The sequence below is a fragment of the Dasypus novemcinctus genome, chromosome 25 (genome assembly GCF_030445035.2).
Source record: "Dasypus novemcinctus isolate mDasNov1 chromosome 25, mDasNov1.1.hap2, whole genome shotgun sequence".
Lineage (NCBI taxonomy): Eukaryota > Metazoa > Chordata > Mammalia > Cingulata > Dasypodidae > Dasypus > Dasypus novemcinctus.
The window spans coordinates 7734297-7750334 of NC_080697.1; the positions used below are offsets into that span (position 1 = coordinate 7734297).

Below are 16038 nucleotides of genomic sequence, written 5' to 3' on the forward strand. Positions count from 1 at the left end.
TTATCAGGTTTAAGCTTGCTTATCTTTGCCACTTATAAACAAAACCACCTCTATCCACCCATGGAACCACTTCCTCCTCTACAATTCTTTCCCCCCTTCCATCCAAGTATCCTGAAAATTACATAATGTCTATCTCCTTTACTTCTTCACAATTTTTAGCCCCACAAATTTAGATTCTGCTTTCACCACTACTAAAATTAGTCTTGCCATGGTCATTAATGAAAGACTGTTGTCACTAAACTCAGTGAGTATCACTCCTTGTGTATGCCCCCTTGCTACTCTGATAGGCATGACCACTTCATTCTCCAATCACTCTTCCCTTCGCTTCTATGGCTTCTGTGAGCATTTCTCACATGCCTGGTGACCTGGGCCCACTTTTCCTCTCACCTGAGGTGATCTGGTCATCCCTGTGTCTTAAATAACAACATACTGATTATTTCTAACTTTTTCAATAAAGGTCCTACTTTATTTCTGTATCCAAAACTCATACATCCAAATTCCCACTTAAAAGTTACATGCTCATGAACAACTCAACATTACTGTGTTCAAAATGAAATTTGCCATTTGAAAAAAAAAAAAAAAAAAAACAGAAAAGAAAAAGAAAAAAAAGGAAAACTGGTTCTTCTTCCCAAGTCTCCTAACTTCCTCTACCGCCTGGGTCATTAACCTGGAGGTCATTCTGTCACCCTTGAAACCTCCCATGTCTTACTTTTACCCCTCCATCTCCCATGAAACACCTGCCCAAATCATTTCAAAGCACACACCAACTACTGCTGTCGCAATACTAATATCTAAGCAATCACCATCACTTTGGGCAATGACAAGACCTTCTTTATTGTTCTCTCTACATTTGTTATTTCCTTTCAGCAACTCTCTTCTCCAGCAGTCATATAGTGAAAATAAACACTTAATCAAGCCATCCACTTCGATAGCCTTCTCTTAAGTTTTACAAGGTCCTCCACAATCTGACCTCTTCTCTCACTTTTGTGTTTTCACTACAACCAATACAAGAATTCTCCCAGTTTTTCAAAATCACTGTGCTCTTATCCCTGAGGCTTCAGCCATGCTATTTCTAAGAACACCCTACTTCATCCTCATCATCTTTTCCCTGATATTAGTTACCTCGCAATTCTCACCTTAGACACCACTGCCTGAACAATTCCCTTTGTTCCCACTCTCCATGGTTAGAATGCTATTAGGAGCTTTTGGCAGCTCCTTTAGTTGTACTCACCATACCCAAATTATTTAACATCTGTGTTTCTTGCCAGACAGTTAGGTCTCTTTTATTATTTTATTACTCTTGTTTTTTTTTTTTTTTAAAGATTTAATCTCACCCTTCCCCCCCCAAGTTGTTTGCAGTTGTTGTCTGCTTTCTCTGTCCATTTGCTGTGTGCACTCTGTGTCTGCTTGTTTTTTCTTTAGGAGGCACCAGGAACCAAACCCAGGTCCTCCCATGAGGCAGAGAGGTGCCTCAATCACCAGAGACACCTCAGCTACCTGTTTTGTTGTGTCTCTCATTGTCTTTCCTCTTTGTATCTCTTTTTTTTTTTCCAAAGACTTCCATTTTTTTATTTCTCTCCCCTTCCCCCTACCCTGGTTGTCTGTTCTGTGTGTCTGTTTTGCTGCGTCGTCTTCTTTGTCCGCTTCTGTTGTTGTCAGCAGCACGGGAACCTGTGTTTCTTTTCTGCTGTGTCATCTTGTATCAGCTCTCCGTGTGGGCGGCTCCATCCTTAGGCAGGCTGCACTTTTTTGCGCTGGGCGGCTCTTCTTATGGGCACACTCCTTGAGCATGGGGCTCTCCTTCGCGGGGAGCACCCCTGCGTGGCATGGCACTCCTTGCGTGCATCAGCACTGCACATGGGCCAGCTTCACACGGGTCAAGGAGGCCCGGGGTTTGAACCACGGACCTCCCATATGGTAGGCGGAGGCCCTAACCACTGGGCCAAGCCTACTTTCCCTTTATATCTCTTTTCGTTGCGTCATTTTGTTGCGTGGGCTCACTGCGCCTGCCCACGGTGCCAGCTTGCCTTCTCCAGGATGCACTGGGGACCAAACCCGGGACTTCCCCTGTGGTGGACAGAAGCCCAATTGCTTGAGCCACATCCGCTTCCCTATTGTTTTTATTTGACACTATACGCCCACAGCCAAAACACAATGCTAGAGACATGGTAAGAACTTAATGTTTATTGTTTGACTAATTACTGATTTCTAATCTTCTCATATTATTTCTCGAAGACTTAAGGATTTGAATCATCAAGATTCAAATCCTGAATTTATTTTCAGAATATAGGACATTTAATTAGAATAAAAGTTCTTATCAAGAAATTCTGCCATACAATAAAGGGAAGTGCTTTTTTTTTTGTCTTTATTTTTTTAATATTACATTCAAAAAATATAAGGTCCCCATATACCCCCACCCCCCTCACCCCACTCCTCCCCCCATAGCAACATTCTCCTCCATCATCATGAGACATTCATTGCATTTGGTGAATACATCTCTGAGCACCGCTGCACCTCATGGTCAATGGTCCACATCATAGCCCACACTCTCCCACGTTCCACCCAGTGGGCCATGGGAGGACATACAATGTCCGGTAACTGTCCCTGCAGCATCACCCAGGACAACTCCGAGTCCAGAAAATGCCTCCACATCTCATCTCTTCCTCCCATTCCCCTCCCCCAGCAGCCACCATGGCCACTTTCTCCACACCAGTGCCACATTTTCTTCGATTACTAATCATAATAGTTCATGAATGGAAAGTGCTTCTTAAACTTCACAATCAAAATACCTTTAATCATTGAGGACAAAGTAATAAGGAAGTGTTTAACATCAACTTGCCTGAAACAAACTTCTTCAAAGTTCAGATGTATTATTTTTAAAAGAATAAATGTAGCATATGCTATACTGTCTGACTGTTTGAATATGTAATTACTTCCTTTCCCCACTAACACAAACTTCAAAAAAGTGTGCTGGATTGTGGTTTATAGTACTTCTTTATATTCCACCACATACCCCAGGGTTTGAAAAGATAACACAGACAATAAAAACAAATATACTTATCCTCGCTTTGAGTTTTCACTTAATGTACCATGCTGCTATAGACGTACGTATTTCTCAAAAACTTGAAATAACTTTAAAGGTCAATGTAATGCCTAATAGGGAAACGGACTTGGCCCAGTGGTTAGGGCATCCGTCTACCACATGGGAGGTCCGCGGTTCAAACCCCGGGCCTCCTTGACCCGTGTGGAGCTGGCCATGCGCAGTGCTGATGCGCGCAAGGAGTGCCCAGCCACGCAGGGGTGTCCCCCGCGTAGGGGAGCCCCACGCGCAAGGAGTGCACCCGTAAGGAGAGCCACCCAGCGCGAAGGAGGGAGCAGCCTGCTGAGGAATGGCGCCACCCACATTTCCCGTGCCGCTGACGACAACAGAAGCGGACAAAGAAGCAAGACGCAGCAAAAAGACACAGAAAACAGACAACCAGGAGAGGGGAGGGGAATTAAATAAATAAAAATAAATCTTTAAAAAAAAAAAAAATGTAATGCCTAATAAATATGATTGGGTCCCTCATTAATATGATAATATAAAAAAGGACAAGCTAAGGGAAACGAAGTGGCTCAAGTGACTGGGCTTCCGTCTACCACATAAGAGGTCAAAGGTTCGATTCCTGGGGCCCCCTGGTGAAAGAAAAGCTGGCCTGCGTGGAGAGCTGGCGGAGCAAGATGAGCAACAAAAAGGGACACAGAGGAGACAATAAGAGATGCAGGAGGCTAGGAAGCTGAGGCGGCACAAGAGACTGAGCACCTCTCTCCTACTCCAGATGGTCCCCAGGATCAGTTCCTGGTGCTGTCTGAAGAGAAGACAGACACAGAAAGCAGGCACAAAAACAGTGGGCATGGGGAGGGGAGAGTAAAGGAAAGTAAATCTTAAAAAAAGAAAAAAAAGAATGGATATAACAACAACAACAAAAAAAGAACAAGCAAAGTATCTGAATGTTAATCTGGCAGTATAAAATGGACTACCGAAATAAGATATGGAAAAACTGGTGGCACATAATGTACCAAATGGCCAACTAGACAAAAGGCTGGATCTTTTGGACTCTAAGAAAGTATTAAGAACAAAACAGCGGACTTAAAAACAAATTTAAGTAATTCATGATTGGCTTGAGTGATTTAAAATTCATGCAAATTTGCATGGCTGCCAAACTGGTAATGATACAACTGCGACCAAGCTATCAGTTACTTGAAGAATGTTAATATTAGTGTACTGAAAGAGTTATCTACTGGATGCAATTATGAATACATATTACATCTACTTCAGTATAAGGATTTTGTTTATTATCCCAGCAAAAGAAATGTTACAGTGTTTGAACTACTTATAGCAGGAATTACTGATATCTTATTGTGGAACCAATCAGTCATACACCAAGGGTAAGTATTTAAGATACTGCCCTGTCATCCAGAAGTTTATAGTCTGAAGAGGAAATAAGATATGTACATATCCATTACTACAGAACAAAAAAGTAAGGCTTAATGAATACCCTGAATATAAAAACCATTTCATACACTTCATAGAGTGCTATAAAAATGCTGTGTGTGTGTATCTATCTCATTTTACAATACCACTGACCTTAACTACTACAGGAATTTGGTTGGTCTCAAAAACATTGACTTTAACAGTTTACAAACCTCTTCTCCTTGATTTATCTGCTCCTTTGTTCTTTCCTTTGTTTCCATAATGTATGAATAATCTTCCTTCATTTGTTCAAGTTGGGTTGCTTTCATAAAGAACTGTATAGCAACAACAAAAACAGAAATAGGAGTTTTAAACTTCCGTGGAACTGGAAAAAAATTGGATTGGTCTCCAAAAAATAAACTTTAGACCAAATAAGGAAAATGACATTAAAAAGATACTTAAACAAGTACACATAAGCATAAAAGAACATGCATATTATTTCAGATCCAAAATTAATTTACTTATTAACCTCCTATGTTCACAAATACAGATTATTTGCAGAAACTCTTAACACATTTTTGTGTAATAGGAACCCCATTTTGAAAGTTTATTTTCACTGATTTTCCCATTCTTTTAGTGAAAATGAAAAACACCAACAACAGTATCTTTGATCTTAGCCCATTTTAAATTGCTTTTAGAATAGGAAATATCAAATTTCATTGAAAAGGCTAAGCAATAAATTTCAGTAAGTCAAATACTGTCAGATTTTTAAGTTTTAAATAATTTAAGATTTAATAATATTTAAATTGTGTATTTACAACCAACTGTTACCTTCTATTTCCTTAAAGATGAATTTAAAAAATAATAACCCATTCTCATTCAATATTAAAAGCCAGAAAGTGATAATAAGGGATTACCAAGAATATTACACTACCATCTTAACAAATTCCTAATTTAGTCCAATGCTCCACACCTATTATGTGAGCAAGAATAATGCTTAATATTTACACTTAATCTATAAATTAAATTCTTTTTGGTAGGTTTATATTTACTTTGGTGCCCCTTACTTTATATTTGTCACCCTCATTTTTAGACTGCAAGAACTGCTTGCTCATCTCTTGCGTTAAAACAGAAACAGGATTATCTACCTGAAACAATAAAACAAAGCAAAGATTATTTTATTAACATTTTACGTAAATGATTTAAATACAGAACTGAAATTTATTCATAATTGACCAACTATGGTGCCATTGGGAAGGCTAAGCACTAGCCAAAGATTTAGCATTAGGCGAAGTATACAAAGAAAATGAGAGATATGGTTAATGCAGAGAAATGTTTCATAATTCATACCAAGGAAGTAAATACTATAGTCAAAATAAATATTCTGCATTACATGAGAACCCAAGCACAAAAAACCTCTTAGAAAGTTTTTCCTTTCTTCTACCTGTTTTATATCACTTGTAAGGTACTAAAGCTATAGGACAATAGAGCAGGAAAACACCAAGCACTGGGGTCAGTCTCTAACCTCCTAGTTGCTCTGAGCAAGTTAACTGGTTTCTCCAACTAAATACAAAAAGGCGAACTTAGTTACTTCTAATCAGAATTACGGTAAGTACTGCTGTTTTTTTGTGTTTTTTTAACAGTAATTGTGGTGGTTTGATACTTTATATACCCCAGAAAATCATGTTCTTAAACCTAATCCATTAACTATTCTAAGTAGGACATTCTGATGAGGTTACTTCAGTTAAAGGTGTGGCCCAGGGTGGGTCTTAATCCTCTTACTAGCACCTTTTATAAATGATATGAATACAGGGAGGGGACTGGGAGAGAAGAGATGCAGAAAGCCCAGGAAGCAAGAAGCTGCAAGCAAGGAAACATAGACGAGGTCAGAGACTAGCAGATGCAGCCATGTGCCTGAATTTACTATGTGACAGTCAAGTCAGCAATCACCGGCAGCTGGTCCTTAGGAAGACAGCATTGCCTTAATCTGGACATTTTCAAGGCCTCAAAACTGTAAGCTTGTATGCTAAATAAACACTACCCCATTTTATGGTACCTGCTTTCAGCAGCTTAGCAAACTAAAACAGCAATTCAACAGATTCACATTTGTCTTCATTTCTTCAAGAGGATATTGTGAAACAAACTGAAATTTGGAGTCCTTTTTTTTTCTTGGAGTGGGAGTCATTTAAATAAGCCACTGCTTGAATTATGCTACTTTGGTTAATAAGTATAGTACAGCTGAAAAAGTGTAATAAAAAAATATAACTTGTTTCAAAAAGATTCAGGGTCACTACTGAATTTCTTAGTATGCCAATGGCTGAAAAATTTCTATTAAGTAAAATATTTGGACCTATCTTCTAAGATAATAAAAAGCATCTATGCAGGTATAAAGAAGTCTCTCCACTGACATTCTTCTTATTTTATAGGCAAAACAACTGTCTCCTGCATTTTTAAAAATTTTTATTTTAATTTATTTTAGAAGGTACAGGGATTGAACCCAGAACCTCACACATGGGACGCAGGTACTCAACCACTGAACTATACACATACCCTGTCTCCATTTCATAATAACACCTATCCTGTGTCTTAACGTCATACTGCATTTGCCTTTTTAAAAGAATTAATGAACTACCTTTAATGACAGGCATTTAACCACCAAATTTGAATTAACAGCTTTACCAAAGTTTAAATTCTTTTTTTCAATATCCCTTTGATTGTTTCTTAATGTTTTTCCTAGTCCCTAACTACTCTAGGGATTATTTGAGAAACTGGTAGCTTTACCTGTCAATACTGTGGAGCAAGGAAGCGACAAGCACGAACTGGTAAACTTTGGAAAAGGGTAAGACGAGGAGAAATGGAGCAATATAATCAGGTCCTTAAAGATATTAAATACTCTTCTCCCTCCTAGTAATCTAGATCAGCAATGTCTAATAGAAATATAATGCAAGCCAACGAATAATTTTAAATGTTCTAGCAACTGTTAAAAACATAAAAAGCAGGTAAAATTAGCTTTAATAATGTATTTTTCATCTAGTATATCCAAAACATTAAATATTCACCATGTACTCAATATTTAAAAATTCAGTTATTCCTTCCTAAGTCTTCGAAATCCAGTGTGTATTATACATTTAAAATACATCTTAATTTGGACTATGCACATTTCAAGTGTTCAACATCCAAAGGTGGCGAGTGGCTACTGCACTGGACCGTACAGCTCTAACCCTTCATATTTTGACCAATTAAACTGAGCCTTCTGTTACAGGTTAAATGAACTATGTGAGAAGAGGGCTAAAGGGGTTATGATAATAATCTTCAAATATTTCAAAAGAGAATAAGCCTGTTTTTCATTCTCCAAGGAATAGCAGGTCAAAGAAACAAGCTTTATTTTACTTTTCACATAATGAAAACTTTCTAATATAGTTGTCCAAAGGTACAATCACTAGCTGAAGGAATACCTGGTATGGATTCTCTACAGGGTAAACACAAGGTAAGATAAACATTCTATAAAGGTATAGAAACTATCTTGGATGCCTTTCAAGATTCCCCTTAATATCTATCAATCCATAAACTCTAACTTTTGATTTTCTTACTTTTACTTAACAATTTGAATTCCACTGTCCTGTGTTCCAACCTGCAATTTATTTGCAATTATCAGCTTTTCTCCAGATTTTCTCCAGATAATCGTTTTCCCAAACCTATTGTGATGGTTAGGTTCATGTGTCAACCTAGCCAGGTAATGGTGCCTATTTGTTTGGTCAAGCAAGCACTGGCCTACATGTTATTGTGAGGACATTTCATGGACTTAAATTTTTATTAAGTTGATTGCATCCATAGCTGATTACACTAACAACCAACTGATGAGACTGCCTTCAACATGAGAGAAGTCTCATCTAATCAGTTGAAGGTCTTAAAAGAAGTGATGGTTTCAGCAGCAAGAATTTCTACCTCTACTTCAGACAGCCAGCTTTGCCCCAGGAATTCATCAGGGACCTTCAACTGAGTTTCCAGCCTACAGGCTGCCCTGCAGAATTTGGACTCACATGTCCCCAAAGTACTGGGAGACAATTTTATAAAAGTTCCTAATATTTATAGATATCTCCTGTCGGTTCTGTTTCCTAGAAAAACCTTGACTAATACACCTAAGCTGTCCATTTGAAAGCCATTAATCACAAGTGGCTATTTTTTTTTTTTAAAGATTTATTTTTTTTATTCCCCACTCCCCAGTTGTCTGCTCTCTGTGTCCATTCACTGTGTGTTCTTCTGTGACCGCTTCTATCCTTATCAGTGGCACCGGTAATCTGTGTTTCTTTTTGTTGTGTTATCTTGCTGGGTCAGCTCTCCCTGTGTGCAGTGCAGTTCTTGGGCAGGGTGCACTTTCTTTTGCGTTGGGCGGCTCTCCTTATGGGTCGCACTCCTTGCGCGTGGGACTCCCCTATGCGGGGGACACCCCTGCATAGCAAGGCACTCCTTGTACGCATCAGCACTGCGCATGGGCCAGCTCCACACAGATCAAGGAGGCTTAGGGTTTGAACTGTGGACCTCCCATGTGGTAGGCAGATAAGGCACGCCTTATCCAATGGGCCAAGTCTGCTTCCCACACTTGGTTATTTTTAATTAATTAAAATTAACCAAAATTAAAAATTCAATTCCTTGGTCAAACTAGTCACATTTCAAGTGATCAGTAATGGCTACCCCAATGGACAGCAAAGACACACATTTTTACCAAGACAGAAAGTTCCACTGGGTAGTTTTATGGTGCACTGGATAGAGCACTAGAATGAAACAGGCATGCCTGGATTCCAACCCAGGTTCTACCAGTGACCACCCTAGACCATCTAATACACAAATAAATTCACTTTTCTTGTTCCCAGTTTCTCACTTCAAAATAAAGGGAGTGGAGTAGATGATTTCTAAAGACAATTCCTATCCTAATGTTTTAGGACTACATGTACCCTATTTCCAATTAACTCTGCTAAAACATCCTTGGCAGAAAGGACACAAGACTTCTCCCCCACAGGTATGATCAATAACTACAAAACAGAAACACATTGCCCTTTTAGAATAAATTTGCTTTCTTGAAGAATTTAGCAACCCAATTTAGGAGACTATGATGCTATTGTGATTATAGTAGCAGAAAACAATGAAACTTTATAGCCTTATTAACATAAACATTAGTACATACAGGTACAGACTCCACATCCTTGAAAGTTCTAGCAGATTAAGGGTGTTATATTACATACTGAAAATTCAAATTGAAGTAGTAAATTTTAAGGAACTTCACAACACTACATATCCATCCTGTGTCCAATTATTTATGAGACCATTTCAAATACTTTTACATTATACTACATATAAAATCACAAGAAAAAACCAGTTGCATGAATTAATCTGAAACTCAAATTAAGCAATTACCTGTATGTTAAAATGATCAAGAATTGCAATCAGCTCTTCTTTCCTAGTAGAAACTACAGCCCCTAAGGGTTATGAAAAACATAAATCACCATATTGTTTCTAGGGCAATAATAAAGAAAAAAAAGTCATTTATAAAATATAAATTTTCACTATGTCATCAAGAAAGGTACTACTGAATACACCTAAGTCTAACCTGGAGTAACATCCTAATGTTGGCACAAGTGTACAGAGTAGGAATAAGCACACAGGTGCAGTGACAATGCTTGCCTTCTTCCCACAGTGAAACGTTTTATATAAGTTATTCTTTTATAACTCTTTATGTCACCTTTATGTCCTTCCTTTGTGGAAAGGGTTCTTAACCTTTTTTGTTCCACAGACCCCTCTGCCAGTCAGGTGAAAACCACCGACCCATTACTAAGCCCACACTATACTGTGTGTTATTAAATAAATTTATCACCCCTGCAACAACATGTCCCCACAAGAAAAATGTTTTTTTGAATTTAAATTCAAGCTCATTGACCCCTTGTTAAGAATCCCTGGTTTACGGGCTTTTCCACCATTTGCTAACCATCTCTACATGCTATAGAAATCATAGGAGACAAAATAGGGTTTGCAAGTGAGAACAAAATAGTATATATGTTTCAGACTGACCCAAATCCTGTTAATCATGATTTTGTTACAGAATGTCTTGTTGGTAAAACTATTTGTAACTTATTTATGCATATATACATATAACCAATTATCATACAAGAAAGCAGTTTCAAGAGACAAGGAAGAAAAGCTCTTTTCTTGAACCAGCACAATCACATATTCTAATTGGGTATTCAGTAATATTTTATATGAAATGAAAATAAATTTACAACAAACCTGCTTCACTCTTTAGTTTGTAAGATCTACTTCCATCCATGCTGATGTGCTGCTGCACAATTATAGAGTCACCATACACATTTGCCCTGTATGCATCATCTCCTCTATTCCTTAAAGTTATTGAGATATCCGCTGAACTGAAACAATGAGGTTAAGCTAAATCACATGAAGACCTTATACAATTTTAAGAGTAGGGTACTAGAATTTTCAAAACCCTCCCCCTAGTAATTTGGCTAATTCATTTGAAAACTAGCATTACACCAGCAATTGATGCCTGCTAGACTTATATAGAATAATGATAAAGATATTATGGCTCACACAAAAAAAATAAAGTTGGGAATAAAAGAAAGCTTAGGAAAAGTACGTGACTATTCTATCCATAAGAGAATTACCACATTTGCACAAATCCCATTAAGTGTTGGTTCTTTCAAACACACAAGTAAATTATACATTACCCTGTAGGCGTTGTGTAGTTAATATTATGCTATTATGAATTATATAATAAAGCATCAAACGACAGTAAACCAAATACACTGATAGAATAAGAATCATGGCAAAGAAATAACATTTTCTAACAGGGAAGGTTAGTTTTCAATTACTTGGCAATAAAAAAGGAAAGTATTTAATACCAAGAAATGTAAAATAAAGCTCAAAATTTCTTAAAGCTTTATTGGCATACAAAGTAGTATAACACAGCTAAACACACATATGAATGCTAAGTGTATAAGTCTGCTTTAATCGATAGTCTGTTATAGTTTATAAGTTTTAAAGAATGTTAAGGCATTTATAGCTACATGTATTTTTAGATATTTTGAGGAACAAAAAAAAATTGGCCTTTACTGAATTTGTTTACATTTCAAGCTATTTTTCCTTTTCCAACTTCTGTTAAAATCAGACTTGCAGAAAAACAAAAAGATACTGATGAAGAACATTAATACATATTTATAATTTCCTTAAATATAAAAGCAGAAAAATTCTCTAGTTCATATGAGCAGTGATGCAATGCTAATCACTTATACAAAACTGTTTTATTTGATAATTAAATGAAATCAATTACTCCAACAAACTTATTTAGACGAAATCTGTAATAATGTTCCCATATGCAGGAGATTTAAAAAAAAACATTGAAGATGAACTTCATTATAAATATAATAGACATTATAATATATTATTATAGACACACTATATTATAGCAGACACACTAAGTGAGGTGTTTGCTCAGCTCTTGCTCTCTCAACATAGTCTTTGCAAGTGCCCTAGCAGAAAGAGAGGACTTAGCCACTTGAGTACTAAATATTACCTCCCCACTTGGCCCTCCAGGGTTTAAGTTACAGAAATCTGACCCTAACTAAACCAGAGTCTCTTTAAAAATTTAAATTAAAACAAAACAAAAAAAAAGGTAAAATCAAAACAAAGTATAAAATTTAGTTAATTACATGTATCAATGTTACTTAGCTTTGATAATACCCTGGTTATGTAAGATACTGACATTTAAGGGAAACTGCAAAAGGTATGTATATACAGGAGCTCTCTGTACTATCTTTGTAACACTTCTGTAAATTTAAAACTATTTCTAAAATGTACAGATGTTTCAAATTAAGCTACAATCAAGTCTAGGCAGTGATTCCCTAGAAACACAAAGCAATGAGACCTATGGGACTAACAAAATCAACTTGAGGCATGACACCCTGATGGACAGGAAGAATTTTTCTGCAGCATCTACAAAGAGAAGTCGGAGTAGAGAACAGATAAGCTCTTAGGAAACTACCCAAACAGACTAATAGATACATATGCCCAGAAATACTGGCAGAAAGAGCCAGAGACATAGAAAGCCTAAGTGTACTTCCCTACACACCCAAATGCTAAGACAGTAAGACATGAATGCTTGTACACAAGGAGACACAAAAACAAAAACCCAGCTAAAAAATAAGGCGTGTGCAGTCCAGAGACAATAAAAGGGAGAACCACATTCACATACCTACACATGTCATAAAGAGAGAAAGGAAGGGAGGAGAGTACACAGAAGTACAGCCAATTAAGCAAAGGGGGTAAGGGAAGTGGTACACAGGTAAAGTTGCAGGACAGATGGACAGTCCATAGAAAGGGAAAGAAAGAGGTTGTTGATGTGGGAGGAGTGGGGTAGGGGGGTGAGGAGGGTAAGAGGGTGAGGGGGGTAAGGGATATGTGGGGACCTCATATTTTTTTAATGTGACATTTAAAAATATATAGAGAAAAATATATAAAAAAATAATTTATTCAATCAGGTCCCTGTTGATGGATATTTGGGTTGGTTTTAGTATTTTGCTATATATTATAAATAATACTATAGGAACAAAAAAAAAAAGGGAAAGGGAAACAGAAACACAAAGACACCTAGAGAAAGTCAGAGGTACAAAGGAAGGACCCAGATACAAAAGGTACTTGGTTCCTGAGGCTCTCTTTCAGTTTTGGTCCCTCATGAGATCCAGCTGCACTTCCTCCCTACAGCTTCTAAGATATACATCCCTGAATCTTTATGGTAAATCTTAAACATTCCAGAAAAGGTGCAATTCATGGGTTTTTTTTAAAGCTTTGATTCTAATGAAAAATCAAGGTTGAGAACCACTAACCAATATATGATAGAGGAAAGGAAGCTAGTTTACAAAATAAAGCAAAACTTCTTTCATTTCACTAAGTAGTATGATTACCAGGTACTAAAGTGAATGCAAGCTGTAAAAAAAAAAAAAAATTTTTTTTAAATAAAGGATTTCCAAATATTTGCTCTCAATTACTAAACCTTTCTCTTGGTTACCAAACAGCAAATTTATTATCTTCATTCCTAACTACTTGCATTTGAGACCTATCTTTAGTACAGTGAGAACATCAGAGGTACTGCCATCATATTGCTACATGAATTTAAAAATTTATTTTAAAAATTAAGGCTTATGAAAAAAGTCTCATAATAACAAACTGCTCAAAAAATTTGTGCAAGAGGGGGACAAGTGAACTAAGCAATAACTCTGTTTCTCCCCATTTTGATATACCCTTAGCTGATGCTAAGCCCTAAAGCACAATATTTATAAATGCAGGCGACCTTTGAATGGAAAGACAAACTATCAATGACAGCTTTTCTAGAATGGAAATATATGTATGTAGTACCACAATAAGAATTCGGCTTCATTCTCAACGCTAGAAGAACCCATCTGTACAGAAGTTAACTGGCAAGAGCACATGGATGGGGACAATCAATAAGGAAAATTCATGTAAAAATGATACATCTGCTCCTCTCCAGGTAACCAGCATGAGTTCTGCATCCTCAGCTAAATAAAGGAGGAATGTACAGTAGGAGTGTTTCTTTATCCTTCCATAATCCTACAGCTGCTGTCAGAACCAGGGATGATGCAAAGCTTCCACTACCCCAGCCAGTATTAGGAAGGCTGAGGGGGAGAGTGAACTGAAACATTCAAGAACCTGAAGAGGAATGAACATGAGAGACCCTGGGTCATAGAGAGAGGACTTCATGGGAAGAAGTTTACCAGAACTCATCCACTGTTCCTGAACCACTGCTAAAGCACTCATGGTGGGCTGAGCACCAGGTCAGCAACCCAAGGGTTCTCTGGCTTCTCCTAACAGCATTAGTCAAGCCATTACCAAGAACTGAAGAGTCCAGACTGGACCAAAGCCCAGATGTCACAAATGGGTCCCCCACACTTTGACAGTGAAGACTACAATGTCAGGCAAGGAGGTTGGGAAGCAGGGGAGGAGTCTTTAGGACACCGTCAAACCTGGGTATGACTGACAGACCTTCTTCAGGAAGTGGGATAGCTGCATGGAGTAGAGATGTGGGTTAGAAGAGGAGAACTGAGCTAACTCAACATACAAGTGATGAGAGACTATTAAACAAGGGGAGTTTTACAGATACGAAAAAAAATTTTTAGAAGGTAATAGGGATTGACCCAGGACCTAGTAGTACATGGGAAGCAGGCATTCAATCACTTAGCTATGCCTGCTCCCCCCAAATGTTTTTAATGAGGGGATGATATAAGTAATAGATTTAGGATTAGAAAATCTGCTTTTAACTATATTTTCAGGCAAGCTCCGATTAAAGTTATTAACTGTTACCGTTTTAAAAAAAATTTTTCCCCTCTAAAGGCAGCTGTGTTTTACAAAGTCAGTGTTTTGTGAGAATTAGCTTTTATTTTTTAAGTGGTAATAAAAAAAAAAGAAAAGAAAAAATAATAACGAGTATTCATATTCAAAGGACAGGTCTCAGGTTCAAGGATATTTCCTGCTTTGGTCCAGGTACTTTCCAAACATTAAAAAAAAAAATTTACCTGAAACATAATGCATTTAATGATATATTAAAAAAATTTCTTCCTGAAGCTTCTATTTGAAAAATCAATGTGTTATCTGGAATAGATAAGACTAGGTGACTGTGTGAGGAGAAAAAAAAACAAAAAACCTGAGAAATAGATATTAAATATAATGAATCATATAATGAATTAAAATAGTTTTGAGAGCATTCACTTAAAGTGCTAAATAACTATTCTTGCCTTCATACATAATTTTCTTTGGGGGCTGGAAAGGGAGGCGAGACCTTGCTAAGACAGGACCCAAATAAGGTAAGTGGAGACAAAAGTATGTTGGGGAAATGTTATCAAGTAGTTCTTTTCCAAGATCATTCAGCATGGGAAATGATTTCCTGTATGTTTTTCCCCCAATTCTCTTGAGACAAGTTGGAACCTTGGCTTAGTTAGGATTCCTAAGCATCCAATACTGATGCATAACTTGTCTCCATTCATTTTTAAGAAAAAAAAAAAAAAAATACAGGGAAAGTTTAAATGAATAGAACACTGAGATGAGGGAAAATCTATTATGAGAAAAAAGATATCATTGTTAATTACAAAAGTTTGAAAAAGCCTGAAATATCCTGGGCACTGGATACATGAGAATATTGAGCAGTGGACATAGCCTCACCCTGATAGCTAGTATGGCAGAATTTGGGAAGTCTAGTTATTATAACAAACAAGGTCCCTTCAGAAGTATCTGGGGTAGTACTAAAAAAAAAGAGATGGAACTGAAGAGAGAGTGGCTAGTGGGCAAAAGGTTCCAAGTCTATGATGATACAAATTAGATATTAATACATAGCTATGTTAAGTCAACCCACAACAAAAAGAAATATAAATGTAAAAGCAAAGAGAACGGTTGTATGACCATTTGCCAAGAGTCAGAAGAGACCACAAATGGACTTGTGACTGTGGTTCTCTAATCAAATTCACTGGGATAAACCTGGTTAAGTGTCTAAAATCAGTCAGAGGGTGGAATGC

At 37.2% G+C, this 16038-nt stretch overlaps 1 protein-coding gene across 4 annotated transcripts in view; it reads right to left on the reverse strand.

The window, feature by feature from the left end:
• Positions 1-16038, reverse strand: part of SMC6 (structural maintenance of chromosomes 6) — a 169350-nt gene that overhangs the window by 75284 nt on the left and 78028 nt on the right. For all 4 annotated transcript variants that reach the window (XM_058288093.2, XM_058288094.2, XM_058288091.2 and 1 more), the window contains 4 exons: positions 10733-10869; positions 9866-9927; positions 5521-5601; positions 4687-4788 (listed from right to left, as the gene is read on the reverse strand). In XM_058288093.2, coding sequence (XP_058144076.2) covers positions 4687-4788; positions 5521-5601; positions 9866-9927; positions 10733-10869 — 382 coding nt within the window. The remainder of the gene's footprint in view (positions 1-4686; positions 4789-5520; positions 5602-9865; positions 9928-10732; positions 10870-16038) is intronic.